The sequence below is a fragment of the Ipomoea triloba genome, chromosome 14 (assembly GCF_003576645.1).
Source record: "Ipomoea triloba cultivar NCNSP0323 chromosome 14, ASM357664v1".
Lineage (NCBI taxonomy): Eukaryota > Viridiplantae > Streptophyta > Magnoliopsida > Solanales > Convolvulaceae > Ipomoea > Ipomoea triloba.
The window spans coordinates 5,528,249-5,548,298 of record NC_044929.1 but is presented as its reverse complement, the minus strand read 5'-3'; the positions used below and the strand labels follow the sequence as shown (position 1 = coordinate 5,548,298).

At 34.5% G+C, this 20,050-nt stretch overlaps 3 protein-coding genes across 5 annotated transcripts in view; all 3 read right to left on the bottom strand.

Annotated features, from left to right (window-relative positions):
* LOC116003724 (UPF0481 protein At3g47200-like) overlaps window positions 1-2,790 on the bottom strand; it is a 13,469-nt gene extending 10,679 nt beyond the window's left edge. The window contains exon 1 of the mRNA XM_031243635.1: window positions 2,695-2,790. The gene's annotated coding sequence lies outside the window, so the exon portion shown is untranslated. The remainder of the gene's footprint in view (window positions 1-2,694) is intronic.
* Window positions 2,791-5,921: 3,131 nt separating this feature from the next.
* On the bottom strand, window positions 5,922-15,926 carry LOC116004813. Its single transcript, XM_031244987.1, has 5 exons — window positions 15,746-15,926; window positions 10,504-10,583; window positions 8,583-8,660; window positions 6,262-7,285; window positions 5,922-6,173 (listed from the first exon to the last, which is right to left on the bottom strand). Exons 1-5 carry the CDS (start codon window positions 15,924-15,926, stop codon window positions 6,133-6,135), a joined length of 1,404 nt encoding a protein of 467 aa, XP_031100847.1. The 3' UTR covers window positions 5,922-6,132.
* Window positions 15,238-19,909, bottom strand: LOC116003570 (uncharacterized protein DDB_G0290685-like). 3 transcript variants are annotated; one of them, XM_031243465.1, is made up of 5 exons: window positions 19,695-19,909; window positions 18,243-18,759; window positions 17,473-18,141; window positions 16,559-17,089; window positions 15,238-16,252 (listed from the first exon to the last, which is right to left on the bottom strand). In XM_031243465.1, the coding sequence occupies exons 1-5, from the start codon at window positions 19,856-19,858 to the stop codon at window positions 15,977-15,979; spliced, it is 2,157 nt and encodes a 718-aa protein (XP_031099325.1). In that variant the 5' UTR covers window positions 19,859-19,909; the 3' UTR covers window positions 15,238-15,976. The 3 variants fall into 3 exon arrangements, with proteins under 3 accessions (XP_031099325.1, XP_031099326.1, XP_031099327.1); XM_031243466.1 differs by having other exon boundaries at window positions 18,243-18,764; window positions 19,695-19,799; XM_031243467.1 differs by lacking the exon at window positions 19,695-19,909 and adding an exon at window positions 19,507-19,687 and having other exon boundaries at window positions 18,243-18,764.
* Window positions 19,910-20,050: the final 141 nt, after the last annotated feature.

Genomic DNA, 20,050 nt, shown 5'->3' with positions numbered 1-20,050 from the left:
TGCGTTCGGCCTGCACGAGTCTTCGTTTGGGGTTGCATCCGACCTGCACGAATTTTTCGTTTGGGGTTTTTTATTTGACCTGCACGAATTTTTCGTTTGGGGTTTTTTATTTGACCTGCACGAATTTTTCGTTTGGGGTTTTGTTCAACCTACACGAATTTTTCGTTTGGGGTTTTTTGTTTGACCTGCATGCATGACGTGCATATCTGCATTTTTATCTCAACTTTTTGCAGGATGATGAATTTCTGAAAAGCTCACTGGACAATGGACATGAAAAATCGCTAGAGATTCAACCTAGAAAAGCTGATCAAACTGCATAAAACCAAGACAACCCCCTTTTATTGTCTTTAAATGATTACGCCTTTTTGGTTGTACTCTTTTTCCCTTAGCTAGGTTTTTTCCCATAGGGTTTTTCTTAGCCTAAGGTTTTTAACGAGGCAACCAGCGTAAATCACGCCCCTCATGCTCAACTCAAACTTGAGGGGTTCATCACAGACTATTAAGGCATTCAGACCGGGGAGACTTTGCTTGTAACAAGTTGGCCGCCCGGAGCACATTTTACTTCTCGAACCTGACGACTCTCGCAGATTCAAGAAGTGGGGGANTTTGGGGTTTTGTTCAACCTACACGAATTTTTCGTTTGGGGTTTTTTGTTTGACCTGCATGCATGACGTGCATATCTGCATTTTTATCTCAACTTTTTGCAGGATGATGAATTTCTGAAAAGCTCACTGGACAATGGACATGAAAAATCGCTAGAGATTCAACCTAGAAAAGCTAATCAAACTGCATAAAACCAAGACAACCCCCTTTTATTGTCTTTAAATGATTACGCATTTTTGGTTGTACTCTTTTTCCCTTAGCTAGGTTTTTTCCCATAGGGTTTTTCTTAGCCTAAGGTTTTTAACGAGGCAACCAGCGTAAATCACGCCCCTCATGCTCAACTCAAACTTGAGGGGTTCATCACAGACTATTAAGGCATTCAGATCGGGGAGACTTTGCTTGTAACAAGTTGGCCGCCCGGAGCACATTTTACTTCTCGAACCTGACGACTCTCGCAGATTCAAGAAGTGGGGGACTTGTGATGGGTAAATACCCCCAGGGACTACTGTAGAAATATAATGTGTATAGTCCGTGTAATATTGTACCCCTAAAAAGTCGGGTGTCCCTTAGAAATTGTTAAGGGTCAAATGTAATATTATATTCCTGAAGGGTCAGGTCCTATTTCTATATAAAGGACCTGACCCTCCTTGTATTGGCATCGGGAAATGCATGGATCACTTTGATCCTTTCATCATGTCCATCCTTCACTCTCTCTCTCTTGTTCTTGGCTCATCTTCTCCAGGGAGGAAACCATAGCTTTCCTCCCCAAGCATACACACTCCATATACTACATCATACACAATCAAACACACGTGGTGTAAATCCGTACCCCCGTTTACATTTACACCATCAGTATGATTTGTTGATAATATTAGCTGATTGTAGAAAGTTGTTTGATAAATTGGCTGTTAGCTGATAGGTATTTGGTATAATTTATTTTCTCAAAAAGCTAATTGAAAATGCTGCTTTGAGTAGCCTTTTGAATTTTAGCATTTTGGAATTACAAAAAGCTTATTAACTAAACAACTAATAGTGATCAAATAAGCCAAAATTGGCTGATAGGCTGATTATTTACCAAACAGGGTCTTAGATAGATATAGCTGTTAGTGTATGCAATTCGTTTGGTAGAATTTAACAAGATTTATAGCTAGTTAAGGACTAGAGCCGAGGAAGACCGCAAGCTGCCGCCGGCGGAAACAGAGAGCAGACAAGGTTCACGGTGCTGCCAAGCCCAAACACATTCTTCACTTCACCTCAGAAGAACAAAAACCCAGATTAGTTTTTCTGGGTTTTCTCAGATCTGAAAGGTTTGCGTGCGTATAAAAATCTTGCTTTTATGGGTTTTCTCAGATCTGAAAGATGGAGGCTGCTGGCTATCTATATTCAACTGTGCTGTTCATCAGAAACCTTAAACGCAACCTTTTATGGACTAAGTTTCTTCTTCCAATTTCTTGCATTTTCTTCAGAGGCGTGAGCTCCCGTAATAACCTTTGCCTTAAGCAACATAATCTTCCAATTTCTCCTTTTATGGCTTTAAGCAACGTTTAAGGCCAAGGAATCACCTTTGCCTCATTGCTTTTCTTCTTTTGGTAAACGTAACTGAAAGATGGGCTCGCCGGAGAAGAAGGGAAGGGATGTGAAATGATTAAAATACTCCATTTCGACCCATCTTATGTGTCTGGTTCTTGATGAGAGTTATTTTTAATTTAATTTTTCATAATATTAAGTTTAGTATTAATATACAAAATTTATATATTTAGAAACTACACTAAAAGTACTATTAAACACAAAAAATCAAATTTAAAAACAAGTAAAAATGATAAAAAGAAAATAAACAAAGAAGAAAGAGTTAGTTTGACCAATAAATAGTAAGTATGACAGATAAAATGGGACAGAAGGAGTAAGATTTATGATTTTTCGGAGAATTTGATCGGTAATTTCACCGGAGTGATCGAAATTGATAAAAATTGAATAGTTAAAGTACAAAATTAACAGTTTTAAAAGTCGTGAATTGCAATTAATAAGACTCCTATAGTCAGTAGATCAAAATGATAATTTATTCTAATATAAATGACAACTTTTTATGCATACCTGATCTGATCTCTCTCAAGAGCCTTGATGGGATTGGGAGGTTGAGGAGAATGTTAGCCCAGTGCAAGTTGATATATAATATCTTTGTTGTCACAGGAGAATGTTAGCCCAGTGCAAGTTGATATATAATATCTTTGTTATTTATAGTGACTGCCTTGCAGCAATTGCTATATCATGGACGGGTTCATATTACATTGTAGATCCAATAAAAAAATTATGTACCTTCAATAAATACATTTTGTATCTACAGTAAATAATTTTTGTATAGGTAAATAAATAATTTGATAATTATTGACACATAATATGATAGCTTTATGTACAAAAATTGTCAACTGCAGTATAAAATGTGCAACTACAAATATAAAATTTGAAGGTACAACGCAAGGTGAACCATAACCCATGGTATAATTTACAGCGTTGCTGGGATTGGGTGGTTGAGAATAATTAATGTTAGCCCAGTGCAAGTTGATATATAATATCTTTCTTCCCAATTGATATATAATATCTTTGTTATTTATAATGACAGTGATTGAGAATAATCAATGTTAGTCGAATGTAGTTGATAATGCTATCCTTATCCTTGCAATTTTACTTCTTTTAACATAATATTGAAGATGATGCAATTTTATTTTTTTTTTAATTTTGTAAGTCTATGTGGTTTACAATTTTGTTAAAATAGTAAGCTTGCAAGCCTACAAGCTATCATGCAAAGTAGCCTTTTGTCTTTTTATTTATTTATTTATTAATTTATTATTTTATTTTTTATTCTATTACTCCTCTTGTCTCATTATATGTATTTGGTTCGGTTAACGAAATTTGATTGAAATTATTTTTATTCAATTTTCATATTGTTAGGTTTAATATTAGTATATAAAATTTATATATTTAGAAATCACATTAAAAGTTCTATTAAACACAAAAAAATTAAATTTAAAAATTATTAAAAATACGAAAACAAGCAAAGAATATAATGTTGTTTTGACTAATGAATAGTAAATAAGACATACAAAGTGAGAAAAAGAGATATTGTTTTATTATTATATTTATAATATAATATGAAAGTAATTAAGAGACTATTGCATGAATGTAAAAAATTAGTGAAGAATTTACGACTTTAATTATTTGGAAGTGGATCCACTTGTAAGGGTGAGAGAGTATTATAAAAGAAACTGTAGTTGTATTGAAACAAAATTGAATAACAATTTCACATATTTGATTGTATAATGTCGAATGCAACTATAATTATATCGAAAAAAAACTGTAGTTGTGTTGAAAAGGAATTGCAGTGTATATAAAATGAAACTGAATATGTTATACGCAGAGTTAACGAGCGCGAAACGAAACCGTTTCTGCCGTTTCTTTTCATTAATCAAAATGACGTCGATTTGATGCATGGACTACCATGCATTGTGGACCGCGGTGTAAAATTTGATGTTGTGTGGACTACTGTCCAAAATGATGTTATTTTGATATATAAAAAAAATTTACTCTGTATTGTGTTAGAATAATTAACATTTATTCGCAAAAAAAAAAAAAAAAAAAAAAGAATTATGAACATTTTGAGTGTCCATTGTCGTTGTCGTTGAGTAGCAATCAGTTTAGGTCTCCATTGTCGTTGTTTCCTCAGTTGTCGTTTTTATGAGTGTCACTGAGATTTGACAAATGAAATGATGACACGTGACCGTGTCCACTCTCCAGCTTCCCAAACCGTGTTGAACGAATGCATCTATTGACCCATTTATGTTTTTTAAATACTAGATTTATTTGTGGAAATAACTGCTAAGTAATCAATCTAACAATAGTTCAGTTTTTTTTTTTGTTGAAAGGACAATAGTTCAAAATTTAATTAAGAAGCATTGTAAGATGAGAGCTGTAGAAAGGTTTGTTTATTTTAAATTTTGTTATTGCTAATTCTTTTATTTAAATTAAATAAACTACGCCACATGTATCTTAAATGAAAATTTTAATAATATCACTTATTAACAACATTTCAAAATAAGAGTATATATATTGAAAATTTTAAAATTCTAAGAACATCTACACCACGATTTTTAAGAAAATTTATGCCATGTTGGAAGAGAGAGAAGATAAATTTACTCATGCAAATTTGAAGTTTATTGCAGAAAATGGGGTCCACCAACAATAAATGCCTGTTGCCTCTGCTCACGTGAGAGCCACTTATTACTGCACGCACCTGCTTGGCACGTCAATCGCTGACAACTTTTTTTATTTTATTTTTCTTCTTTTTAAAATTATATTTATTTAATTTTTTCTTCTCCTCCCATTTTCTCTTTATTTCCTAATCACACTTACAACGTGGATGTTGGTTTATTGTATGACATGGAGGTGAGAGATAATTGTGAGTTGGATGAGAGAGGAGAAAGGTAAAAATTAATTTGCACGAGAATGAGTTCTTTGTGGGCCCTAGGAGGAGAGAGGAAAATTTTAAAAATCTTGGTCTCTACATGTTTCACGCACATTGGGCGCCCAGAAGGTACGTGCACTGCACGCAGCCTCTAGGCACGTAAATATAATTTTTTTTAATTTTTTTTTTGTTGACAGTTTAAATTTTTTTTTTCCCTTCCCCTCTCATATTATCTTTCATAATCATACTTGCAAAAACTACTCAAAAACCACAACTAATGTGGATGCTCTAGGAGAAATAAAAAACTTTTAGAATAGTGCATGTGTTTCACACTCCCGAAGACGGTGATCAAGGCAAACTTTCCTAGCAACTCATAAATAATGATTTTGAAGTTGAAGAACCTTGAAATAGGCCAGAGGCAGGAAAGTGAAAAAATAATGCTGCAATAGTTGCTTCAATATTGTTAGAACGAAAATAAGATGTGAATTTCTTTTTTTTACCCTACAATAATAGAGGGCTTTTGGATTTTCTATTTGTTTGAGACGGAAACCTAACATCAAGAACCAAATGAGACACTTCGCTCATAACTCAGGGGTAAAAAAAAAAAAAAAAGATACGACGCACAGTCATAACTAAGAGATTGATTCATCAATATAATATGAGTATAACTAACCCATGAACAAAATTAAATGTCTCATTTTACCCTAATTTATAAGCATGTTGATAGAATTGCAAATTAATTTAAAGAATCATTTGTAATGTACAAAATGATAGAAAAATGCAACCACAAACCCAACGAGTTTAATCCGATATATAAAATTATAAATGCAAACAACAATAACAGTACAGTGTACAATGTTGATGAACTCAGATTAGGACAAAAACACTAGTCATGATGAAAGTTAAGACACAGTAAATATTTTAGGGAGGGGGAGGAGAGTTATTATAGGTCTTAGACTCGTTACTTAGACGAAATACCAAAATCAACAAGGAGACTGTAATCAAGAGAGTAGAAATCACTTTCCATACGCAGTAATAATTCCTTGTACTGCTCAAACAACAAGATGACCCGCTCAAACAAGACCAGTTATTGCGAGAATGCTCATCCACATCCCTGTAAATCGGCGCAAAATAGAAGTTAGTGGAAGAATCTACCTCGACACTGAGGTTGTTGAAAATATAGGCCACTTTCCTATCTTCACCTAAGAGGTTTTGAATGATCCCATTCTTGCGAAGCAAACTCACGTCTCTATTGGTGTCCAATAAGTGGTCCATTAGCCTCGCGTAATCGGTGAAGTATTTGGGGTTTAGTGTGTCGCAGCGCTGCTCCATGGCTATCATGTTTCGAAAGAATAATTCAGAGAAGTTGTCGACTTTAAAGCACGGTATGGTCATTACCCCGTTATAGAAAGTTATATCGAACAAGCTAGTGCCACCGGGATATTTCAGTGCTGGAATTTTTTCATATTTCTTTGGCATATTGAAGACTTGGCCAATCTTTTCAAAGCTAATTCCAACCTCTTTAAGCTCTGTCGCACTGTTCATATGGTTTAATTTTAGCCACATATTTTCTTCGTTCCCTTTTGCGGATTGGGAAATTAGGGCTTGGGCATTTCTCGGAAGACAAAGACTGTAGACCACATGGAGTAGATCCATGGGTTTTTGAGGTTTATTGTCGTCATAAAAGTTATTAATGCTAAACTTTGGTGCTAAAGAGGCAAAAGCAAATTTCACCAGTCTTATGAAGTTAGGAACTTCTTTAGTATTGCCAATGATTTTCTTATAAATGGCAGAGAGGACTTCAAAAGGGAGTTGATTTTCGAACATAAGCATGTCCTCACGAGCTTTCTTCCCTTCAGTGCTATTGCGAGGATCACCATTGCCGCCTTCCTTGCATTTCAGAACAAACTCAACCACAAAGCAACCATCAAGCACCAACATTTCTGCAAACTCTTCATCATTATGGGGGTAGGTAATTCCAATTTGCTGGTAATAATTTCGGGCTTTGTCCAACAATTTCATCTCATTCCTAAGGTATTCCTGATACTCTTCCATCGAGTGTCCCTCTGCCCTTTCGAAAAAAGACTTCATATACAAATTCTTGTATTCCTTGTCCTTAACTTGATCAACCTCTTTAGAGTACTTGGGCCCAATGGATACCAAAGATGGTTTATAGAAGTTGCGCTTCCAAGGATATTCTTGATAAGCACCTGATATTTCTATTTCCTGCAAGTGAACACTAGCAACTCTAAACGATTGATATGCCCAAATGTATTGATAACATTTATCAACATGATTGGTGTAGTGGTTCAGCACCTCGTCTCTTAAGTATAAGGTACCCACAAAAATATTCTCTTCTAGGGCAAAAACTTGTGTGAGTCTCCGTGATATTGGTTGGAGTCAAGATGAAAATGAAGTGTTTGTTTGTTATTTACATTGAAGTGTTTGTTTGTTATTTACATTTTGATTTAAAAATATTATATTTTTTCTCAAAAGTATTACACTTTTCTTTATATGTAACAAATACTATATTCTTTATTACTGAGTAATTAGTATTATGTTTTTTTTTTTAGTGCAAATATGCATTTTCATATTGACCTGACCCGACCATACAAATATGCACCAATAGTGTTAGGAAACGCACAACAAAAAAAACACAAATACACCAAAAAATGCACTAGCAGGTACGCATCACAAAAAATGCACCATTAGGTATGCATCACCAAAAGTGCACCATTAGGTATGCATAAACGTACCACACAATGTTCGGAAATGCACAATTAGGTGTAGGGAGGTATGATGCATTTTTTGTGTGTGTTGTGTGTTTTGTGGCGTATTTGTGCATTTCATTGTTGTGGATTTTCCTAACATTATTGATGCCTTTTTTAAGCGGCCACACCAACCGTACGATAAGGCGCGGCGGCATTCGAACTCAAGTATGTGTGTGTGTGTGTTTAGTATCACATGAGAACACACCCTAGGAAATAAACTAATAACCAATCTCAACCTTACATCTATAAAAATTGGATTGAAAAAATGCAGTGCCATATATATAGGGTGACATTTCCGTGCGGACATGGCTCCCTGTGCGATCACATGCGGTCACTCACCATTAAGTACGCATAAATGCACGATAAAGTATTCAAAAATGCACCATTAGTTGTGATGGTGGTGTGTGGTGCATTTGTGCATTTCATTCCGATTCATTTTCAAACACTGTGTGGTGCAATTATACATACCTAATGGCCCAATCCGCACTGGCTGCACGAGAAGCCTTGTCCGCATTTGATCTAGTAATATATGTATATATATATATATATATATATATATATATATATATCATTCGAAAAATAGCTATCTAGAATAGCTATCTAGAAGAGGCATGGTTTACGTACTTTGGAAGAATTTAGTGTGTGAAAAGTATGAACAGTATGCTTTTATGTAACTTTTATTTGTGAAGAAAATGCAATATTACCGAAATGTAAGTCTAGATGTCCTCGAAGAATAGATTCAGAGTGCAAACCTTTCCATTATCAATTCCTCTGTTGCTCGTCTCATCATTTCTAATGTCCAAAACAACGTCACATCGCTCTTCCTGCTCCTGTTCATGCAAGTGATTTATTGTAAAAGAGCATAATTCATTAATTCTAGGGCATGCAATAGTATGAATTGAAAATTTGCCCTCAAATATTTCCATTAAGTGTTCGAAAAATAAAGAATTTCTTTATGAAAAAGAAAAGAGTTAGTTATTGAGCACATTTATCAATCTTCTTACATCAAGACAAGTTTTGATGAATAGTTGTAACCCTACTTTTGGAGACTGGAAAATGCTTTATATCAAAAGGGTATTTAGTTATGGTTGATACATAAAAGTCAATGGCGTGCAACATAAAGAGAAGATATATGATAGTTTTTGGACACCTACATTTTCATACAGAACTAACGAATATATTCAAACCCATTTAAATTTTTAGCACTCTAGCTCTATAAATAGATTAGAGTCCCTCTTGAAGCTCAGAAGAAAAGAAAAGAAAAGTATTGAGAGTTAACAAGTATGCAAACAAACAAAAAAAACTTTCTAAGCATCAAGTTTCAAAGAATCATCTATATTCTTCTCAACTATATGTTAAGTTTAGACAAAATGTCTTTCTTTGTGATTAAGCGGTTGAAAATCTTCATTCGAGGTGAGTTGTTAGAGGACCCTTGGAGTTGCAAGATCACGCAATGAATAACTCACAACTTCGTGAAAAAAGGCATTACAAGGATATATATTGAGTAACCTAGTTTTTTCTTTAGTGTAACTCGGAGATTTAATGTTGCTCCATACCCCAAACCAAGGATCAAACCCTTGACCATTGGTTAAAGATGAATGAATCTCTTACACTCAACCACACCCTCCAGGTTATATTGAGTAACCTAGTTAGTTGTGTTTGAAATTAGTGTAAAAGGCTTTATTTCACTTGTATTAGTATTGTACAAGTGAAATACTCCTTGCATTAAAGGAGAATAGTAGAGTAAAGAGTTCTCGAACCACTATAAAAATATTGTCTCAATTTCTCTTCCCTACTCTCTTTACTTATTTGTTGTTCAATTAAACCCTAACACTTTCATACACTTTGTAAAACGTACAAACACAAAACAAACTACAATTAAACTTTTATAAGTTTAAGATTTTCGCTGCAAATTATTTTGATAATTACTTCTTCTTAGTCTTTTTAAATGATTTTTCAACCACTTTGTGTGGTCGGAAATTTCAGACCAACCAATATGTTGGTGGATGGTTTTTTTTTCCAATCACTTGAAAAAAGTGGTTGCTTTCTTACATAAGATAGTGTTAACCCACCAATTGAATAGTCCAATAATCGTAAAACTAATAACAACAAGAACAACAACAATAGTAGTACTAATAATAATAATAATAACAATTTTACAAGACTGGGAGTCATTTGCCAAGTGTTACAGAATTATTAGAGGGGTGTAACGTGATGAATAAAATTGAAAAAGAAAATTAGAAAAAATTGCACTTTTCGCCCTTAAATTATGCGATAATTGTAGAATCCATCCCTAATTATTGGTCATGTTCACTTTTCGTTCTTAAACTATTATTAGTGTTGCATTTTTTGTCCATTTACTAACAAAACATGTGGGACTAAATTTGCAACTTTAGTATAGCTTAGAGACGAAAAGTGAGCACGAAAAGTTAATAAAAGCACATAAAGTGAAATGACGCCAATGATAGCTTAGGGACTAAAAGTGAACACGATCAACGCTTAGGAACGAATTCTTCAACAACTTATAACTTAGGGACGAAAAATTCAATTTTTCAAAACTGTATTAATCACTCAAATGAATAAGTTTATTTTCTGTTAAAATCAAATAACAAAAAACATTGAAGCAATCCTGGTAGGCATGGTATATATGGAATTGTAAAGTAGATTTCATACCTTTCCAGTGTCACTCTGTTCAAAAGGGGCCAGTCCGTCGACACTCATAGAAACGTTAAAAGACTCATCTGCCATCCCACCTTTAAAGTAAAAATAGGAATATACGTTAGAGCATCTTTATCAGTGGGTATGTTTCGCGGTAATTGAGGAGTTTTTGTAACTGTGATTAGGAAAGAAAAAATGAGATGGGAGGGAAAAAAAAAACAAATAGAATTAAAATAATAATAATAATAAACAAAGTTAATGTCAGGCACGCGTTAGGCTGAGGCGCGCCTGACGCGCCCAGCGCATGCACTGCACGCACCCGCTGGGCGCATTGTGCGTTCCACGCACAGAAAATGCGGCTTAAATTGATAAAAGGTGGGCCCCAATTTCTGAATAAACCCAAGGATGTGCAGAAGCTCCCCACTTCATCTCTCTCTACACTTCTCTCTTGACACCTAATATGCTTCTCTGACATTATCTACCTATTATGCATCAATGTGGATGCTCTTACTGAAAACTGTATAAGAATAAGTTAACAGGTGGGGATTCCTAATACCGACACCACACACACAGTATTTAAATAAATTAACACCATAGGGTCATACATGTGTGAGAGTGTGAGACCGTCTTACGAATCCTTATCTGTCGATGGGTCGGGTCAGGTCGGATCAATATGCAAATATCATGCATATTTATATGCTCAAATGTAATACTAATCAGGAGTAAAATGTTTGTTACTTATAAAGAAAAATGTATTCCCCGTCCCATTTTATGTGTCTGGTTCGGTTAACGAAACTTGATTGAAGTTATTTTTAATCCAATTTTTCATAATAATATTATGTTAGTACTTTTAACGAAACTTAATATATTAAGTTTGAATTAATATCACTTTTGGTCGCTCGACTTTTAATTTTTATCAATTTTGGTGCACAACTTTAAATTTTTTCAATTTTGGTGTCTAACTTTGTTATTTTTATCAGTTTTGATCATTCTGGCCAAATTGATGGTAAAATGTTGTAGGATTTTATATTTTAAGAGCAAAATCATTATCCCAAAGAAAAAGATCTTCAATATCTAAACAAAATAGTTGTAAATATGTAGGGAATAACATATTTAAAGTAAAACATATCAACTTTATTGCATGAGTTCTATTTTCTTTTTCGTCACACACTGGTTTAATTATAATAATGTTAATATTTTAATTACACTTCAGATTCATTTCACAATATATGTTATTGTATGATTATAAATTTTAGCTTCATTTTCCACACACTAATTTGATTATAGTAACAATAAAGTAGCATTTTAATTATACTATAATTTCATTTGACAATATACATTATTGAATGAACTCTGTTTTTTTAGTTCGTTTTTCACACACTAGTTTCATTATAGCATTATAGCAACACTAAAATATTATTTTAATTCTACTACAATTTATTCAACGATTATGGTCTATACAGTGTTGTATGGACTATGGTTTATTGTATAACAACTGGATTAGAGCCGAGTTTGGAAGAAAATAATATAAAATGACAAGTTTTTATGCGTACCTGATCTGATCTTTATCTAAAGAGCCTTGCTGGGATGGGGAGGTTGAGGTTAATGTTATATGAGTGCAAGTTGATAATATATATCTCTCTGTTATAGTGACAAATCCCAAGTTCAAATGGCTGACGAAGTTGTTTGTGGGACGTAAACCATGAGAGCTCCGTCAATAAACACTATAAAAATGGCATGAAGACAACTTTATCTTACAAGAAAAGTCTTTAACTATCTTAATTTTATTTATAATAACCTTTAAAAAAAATGATTCTTAGCCGGCATTTATCTATTAATTAACAAATTATTTGGCGCATAGAAAGTAATGCACAAGACAGCCGGAAAAAGAAAATTCAACAACAGATGTGTCAACAATCGTTATTACCAATTATAGGACAAATACAAACAACTATTACAATATATACATAAACACAAAACAACATTCAAGCCTGGAAACCGGCTAGAAAGTACATTGATGAAAGTAGTTCCAGTACCTAGTATACTAGTAAATTACCCGTGTGATACACAGATAATATAATATTGCAAAAATCTCGTCTAGGGGCCGATTATTTGCCGCTTAAGCGCTAGACGCCGGTCGACCACTTAGCGTATCACCTTAAATGGTGCATGTTTAAGCAGCTGGTCTGCTGGGCGACCGACTAGGCTTCCTAAGCACCGAATAGACCTCCTAGGCATCGACTAGGCTGCCTAGTCGGCCGATTCGCTATTGTTCATTTTTTTTAATGTGTTATTTCACTCAAAACAATATCGTTTTGAGCGAAATAACCCTAAATTGTACAAACTCTAGATATTTTTAAGTTAATATTTAATATTTTAGTATTAACTATTAAAGTATTATATAGTTCATAATTATTAGTCTTTAAAAAATTAAAAATACTTAAACAAATTTTTAAAAAATAAAAAAATTACATGGGCGCCTAGGCGCCGATTAATCCCCGCCTAGGCGTCCTAGGCGCTAGGCGCTCTCCAAGTGCCCGATGAGCTCCTAACGATTTTTTCAACCATGTGCACGGATAAAATTATTTATTATATATTTAGATAATAAAATTAAAGATGAAATTATAAACAATTTTTTTTGAAGATAAATTATAAACAATTTTAATATTTGAAAGTCTGCATTTATTTGAATATAAAATTAGTGCACAAGTATTACTCAATTAAGGTCATTTCCACCTAGGGAGATATGGATGTTACTACAGTCATGAAAGTTGCGTGAATTAGACCTCACCATTGCTATAGAAGGTTCAAAAAGTAGGAAGCACGCTCGAGCTTGTATGTCAAGCTCTCACAGGGCGTTTGGTTGGTGGGAATTACAATTTCATTCCCACTTAATTCCCACCTAATTACGAAGGCAACTAAATTCCTTCGTTTGGTCCGTCATTTTTATGGAATTAATTAGAATCCCATGGCCCCCTCTAAGATTTTAATTCCATGGATTTTAGGAAGAAAAAAGATAATCTTGAGACAAAATTACCCCCTCCTTTTTTTTGTTAACCTAAAATTGATATATGACATTCCCTTCTAAATTATAGCGTGCATTATTTTTCGACTACTTTCAACAACAAAGAACGTCAATCCTGAGCAATAATAATTCTAGGCCAACCTTTGATGATTTTATGATATTTTTATGTGAGCTTATGAAGCTTAATTAACATTTGATGAAGTATTTGCATGAAAATTAATTACAGTATGTCTAGTTCAAGAGATACGGTAGATGAGTGGTATTTGAATTTAATATGTTATATTTTTTTATGTTTAAATATGCAAATGGGTCCATGAGCTACTTGTCATTTAAGATTAATAATAACAATAATAATAATAATAATAATAATAATAATAACAACAATGGGCATTTTGGACTTTATAATATTTATTCCCTTTCAATTCTCATGTATACCAAACATTGGAATTGAAATTCTCAGTAATTTTATTCCTGCCAATCAAACAGTGGAATTAAAACTCTCACTTTATTCCCACATTATTCTTTTCTCATAGAATTACAATTCCTTTTCCACTTAATTCTCTAGGAAGCACACTCGAGCTTATATGTCAAGCTCTCAATGAAAGCACCAATGATTGAATTAATTAACCCGGGTAATCCAAATTAACCCAAACCAATAATTAAAGGGATAAATAGTAAAGACAAAGTATTAAGCTTAAGGAGACAAAGCCTTATATTAATAACTCATATAATGTGATTACAATGTAAGTGATGATAAGACAAGATGATGAAGATGAAGATGTCCTAAATGAAAACAAATGATACTTATTTAAAGTAATAAGGCTAACCAACTCCCAGAAAATAGTATAACCAACAATAACATGTATCAAAGGCTGACCAAAATTGGTCATGTCACAATAATTGGTCATGTCACAATAATACTATGACTAAAAGTGGATGTTCTAATAAAAATAAACTAAAAGTGGATTGTTACCTATAAATCTAGAACCAAAAATTGAATTAACTCATTCTTAATATATCCATCAATATTATTCTCATCTGATTTGTTTAGTACATGCAATGCACTTATGGTGCAGATAATAAGTCTTCCTTAATTATGGTAACAGCCCCTAATGATTTTACCAATTATCATTGCATAAATCTCTCCTCTTAATATACTGTCTTCCATAACAATTGGTATAATAATTAATTTAATTTCCTTCTATTATGGTAAGCTAATTACACTTATTTGTGAATATAACTGTCTAATTTGTTGTGCCTTGTGCAACGAAATCAAAAGTGTATAATTTATAGCGGATAAGTATTTGTTTATTTTGATCTAATAAAATAGTTCAATTTTATAGGTTTAATTTTCAAATAGTAGCATTTAATTTATCACTTTATTCAATAGTATTTTCAAAATATTTTATCATTAGTTTTGTATAGTTAAAAAATATATATGATAGAAAAGTAATGTGATTGTCGTCGACACTGATGTTGGAAAGGCATCCAAAGCTCAACACAAAAATAACTAATGGAGTGACAATCTCAACTAAATTAGTTAAGATGTTGACTTAGTAACCATTTGAGTCGGGAAGATTTACCTAGTGCACACCCTTAAATAGTAGTTGCAGACTTGCAGGCTTCTTTGATCACTAAAAAAAAGACTAATGTATGATAATCTTATCCTTAGGCCTTAGCAGACCAATAAAAACTGCAGAAAAGCCATGCAAAGAGACTAAAGAGCAATACTCAAAGTCTCAAACACAATGTAACTAGATATGTTGTTATCATAACCTAATTATCCAACGTAAATGCACTAAACAGAATTTCAAGCTTTTGCATATTCACCTATACAGTTGCAACATCATATCAAGTCAAGAACCGTTTTTTCTTGCTACGAAATCATGGACTTTTGAGCTTGAAATGGGCGACCCCCTTATCGTCCACATAGAGTACTCTGATATTTCCTCTGTATCCCTTCTGTACTGCTTCCACAGCTTTCTTTGACTCAGTTTCATTAGCAGTGGAAGAAGGAACAGATTCATCCACAGATTACTTCTTTGGTTTTCCAATAATTTTCTTCCCAGAAACCACATTCCCAGCTTTTTTTTATTCGGATGCATTAGCAGTGGACGACGGAACAGATTCATCCACAAATTTATTCTTGAGCTCTTTTAACACTTTTCTTCTGAGCTCTTCTCACACACCACTCTTTGTTATCAAATTTGTGGCCATTAAGCACTTCTATACTCCAAGAAGCATCATCGGCATCCTTAAAGTTGATGAATCCAAAACACTTTGATTTTCCATCTTCATCTCTCACAACAACAGTGCTAGCTATTTTTCCAAAATAACAAAAAACTTCCCTAAGATCCTCTTTGGTTGTAGATTCAGATAAGTTCGCCACATAGACTTTAGTGGATTTTGCCATGTCCTTTTCTTGCTTGCTGACAAAAGGTCGTACATACACTTTCTTGTGGTTCAACAGCATGCCATTGACCTTCTCAATAGCCTCCTGTGCAGCTTGCTCGGTGCCATGACCTTCTCAATAGCCTCCTGCGCAGCTTCCTCGCTGTCATATTCTATATGTCCATACCCCTTGGACTGACCAGAGGCATCTGTTTCCACCTTGCAAGAAAGAATGTTTCCAAATGCAGAAAATATAGCATGCAGTGCCCTGTCATCAATTGCCTTGTCCAGATTCTTGATCAATATGCTTCCACCACTGGGATTCCCAACTTGAGGCTGAGCCTTAACCTGTGCCATCAAATTAAAATCCTAGGAAAAATTAGAATATTAGATTTCCAATAATTTTTACATTTTTTCACTTCCCTCTACATTTTTACTAGCAGAAAAATAATTTTTAGCAAGAGATTATCTAAGAGTGAAGCAATTCATTCACTTTTCAGACTTAAATCGTTTGGTCAATCTTCTAATATATTTCTTAGGCAAACTTGCAGGAATTTTTTCAACCACCTTTTGTTTTGTTTAAGTCTTCACCATATTCTTTTTCATTTGATTGACAGTCTCAATCAAAATAATCAAGAACTTCACAGGAATTACCTGAGTATTAGCTTGGTGTCCCTGTTGTGGTGCATCTGAAGCGTCTCTTGATTCAGTTGCATTAGTACTGCAAGAAGAAACTGATTCAAAATTGGGATTCTTACTATTATAACCACTAAGCTTAGAATCCTTGTTATTAAAGCATCCACCATCTGTGCCTACACGACCACCCTGGTTGTTAATGCCTCCATAATCGCTCTTCTTGCTGTTAAAGCCTCCACTCTCGTGTTTAGTGGAGTCTTGTTGGAAATACATTATTTGTATGGGCTTTCCATTCAAAGGAGTGAGGTTCAGCTCCTTCAACGCTCTATCAGCATCTTGAGGGTTGCCATAGGTCACATAACCATAACCAAGAGAGCAGTGGGTAGCAATGTCCCTGAAAACACCGGATGAGACTACTTGCCCGTAGCAGATGAAGATGCCCAACAGCTGCAGATCCGTGACGCTCACATCGAGATCACTTACTAGAAGAGTTGTCAGGGACTGGCCCTCTCCACCATTGGGATTCCCAGCTTGAGGCTGAGCATGAACCTGTGCCATCAAAGTTCAAAACCAGGCAAAAATTAGATTTCCAATCATTTTTAATCATCTATTCATCTTTGGTCCTTCTTTCACTTCTGTCTCCTCTTTTTACTAGCAAAAGAAAATGTTTGGCAAGAGTATTGTAGAGTGAAGCAATTCATTAACACTATTCATACTTAGAGATCCTTAAATCTTCTAATCTTTAGCCACAATATTGTAATATTTCTTAGGCAAACTTGCAAGTCTTTTTTTTCAACCACCTGTTGTAGTTTAGATAAGTTTCATTGGATTGATGATTTCCAGTAAACTAGACAAGTAATTAACAAGAACTTCACCACATTGCATAAACACAATTTCAAATTTACTATGGTATGAAGCTTCAAAGGAATTACCTCAGTATTAGCTTGGAGTCCTTGTTGTAGTGCATGTGCATCCAAAGCTTCTTTTGTTTCAGTTGCATTAGTAGTGCAGGAAGAAGCCGATTCAGATTTTGCATTCTTACTATTATAATCAGCAGCTTCAGAACCGTTGTTAAAATGTCCATTGTCTATCCCTCCACTATGGCCCTTGTTGCTGTTAAAGCATCTTAGACCTCCCTGGTTCTTAGAGCATCCACTGCCAGTGCCTCTGCAATCTCCCTGATTGTTGTTAGAGTGTCCTCGATGACCTCCCCGTTTGTTGTCAATGTGCCCACGGCCTTTGCCTCCACGACCTCCCCGGTTGTTGTTAATGTGACCACGGCCTTGGCCTCCACGACTTCCCTGACTGTTGTTAAAGTCTCCATTGGCTGTGCCTCCATGACTTCCTTGGTTGTTAGAGTATTCACCATCTTGGCCTCCATGACCTCCACGATTGGAGATTCCTCTAGAGCCTTTCTTAGAGCCACAATTGTTGTTTTTGATATCTCCAGACTCTTTCCCAATTCCATCTTCAGAGGGCTTTAGCTTGCTATGGAAAGCACTTTCAGCCACAGGAGCACTATTATCAGAATGATTCATTTTAAAGTCACAATTGCTGTTGAAAACTCCAAACTCTTTCCCAATTATGTTACCCTCCACAACCTACAAAAAAAATTTCATCATAAAACTTCACTGTCTTGCATAAACATGCTATGGAATCTTCTACGCAAATTTATGAAGCTTCACAGCAAGACCATGCATACCTTAGTATTAGCTTTACATCCCTGTTCTGGTGCATCCCAAGCAGCATCTTTTGGATCAATTGCATCAGCAGCATAAGACAAAACCAATTCATCCACAGCCTTCTTTTGATTTGGTTCATCTGTATAACCTTGAGATTCCATTTCTACATTCCAAGCTTCTCTACATTCAATTGCATCAGCAGGGCAAGACAAAAGCAATTCATCCACAGAATTCTGTCGATTCAGTTCCTGTGCATCACCTCGGTACTTCTTTTGCAGTGCATCCCAAGCTTCTTTTGACTTGCTGGCACCAGCAATGCAAGAGAAAACGGATTTATCAATAGCTTGCTGGATGAAAAGCAAAGCCGTGGCATCCCTCTTTTGAACTTCTCTTAAAACCTCAACAGTCAGCTCTTCTTCTATATAGCCCCCGTCCACCATGTCCCAAAGATCTTGGGACACAAACAAAGTCTTCATCATGCTGCTCCAAATCTCATATCCACTCCCATGGAACACCGGAATTCTACTCAACAAGAAACTTCACTAAAAAAGTTTAATATTAGTATCTTACATTATTACCAACCTGAATTAGATACCAATACCCTAATGGAAACAATGCCATACATTTCACCAAGCAAAAACTTCCATTAAGTAATTCCATCTAACATCACCCATACAGAAAATAACTTCAAACAGACCCTACATAGCTCAATACTAAATTAGTCAAAATTTAGGGTGTGTTTGGTTCATGGGTTAGACACAAGGAATGAGAATGAAAGTCATACACATTGTTTGGTTAACAACCTTTTAAAACACTGGTATAAGATTTGATTACTCATATAATTAAAAAACTCATTACCTAATTTAAATTAGGTATCATTCCATTAATTCAGTCTTATCCATCGTCATTTCATCGCCACCGGACTACATAGGATTAGTGCTTTTAGATTTTTGTTTTTGAATTTTTGTTCATATTGGTGCTTTGAATGTCTATCATATAAAGATCAATTGCCTTAATTTTTTGTTTTTGTATTTTTAACACCTTTATTTAAATTATAGGGTCATACATAACAAAACAACTGTAATCATTCCAATTCAAACCTACAACCAAACATGCAAAATACTTTCGAATCTAAAACCCATTCCAATTACCAAATACCAAATACCCAAGTATTTGATTCTCATCCCAATTTCGAATCCCATGTTCAAAGCAGACACACCCTTAATATGATTATCCAAGTGTTAATGATACCCGGAAAAGAAATTAAATTTGGGTTTTTTTTACCTTTAGCATGATGGATCATTAGATTGATGATACCTATGTTAACAATAAACTCATAAACTCAAGCTTTGAAAAATCACAAGTTGAAGCACCAAATCTTCTCTCGTGGCTGCTCAAACTAAGCCAAAACATAAACTTATAATAAACCTGCAATTTTGCCAGACAACAAAAGATGGAATTTAGTACTTTACCCAACATCAGCAGACTGGTTCTCCGCCACTTCCACTGATCTTGTTTCTGCCTCACCTTTTGCTTCTCTATTAAACACTCCAAAATGCTCAGCATAGTAGTATGCCGTCGAAGCTACTTTGGCTACGGCAGCCATTGCTCCCACAGTACTCAGCATCTGATTCATCTCTCAGTTGAAGGTTTTTCTCTTTTTTCTTTTCTTTTCTTCTCTTCTCTTCAGTCTGTGTTTTGGTCTTTTCAAATAAGTATTAGAATTAATTTTCGTTGTGGTCCTAAATTTATTTACTTTTAGTCTTTTTTTATTATAACATTTATATTTGGTTCTAGTATTATTATGGCATAATCATTTTTGTCCTTC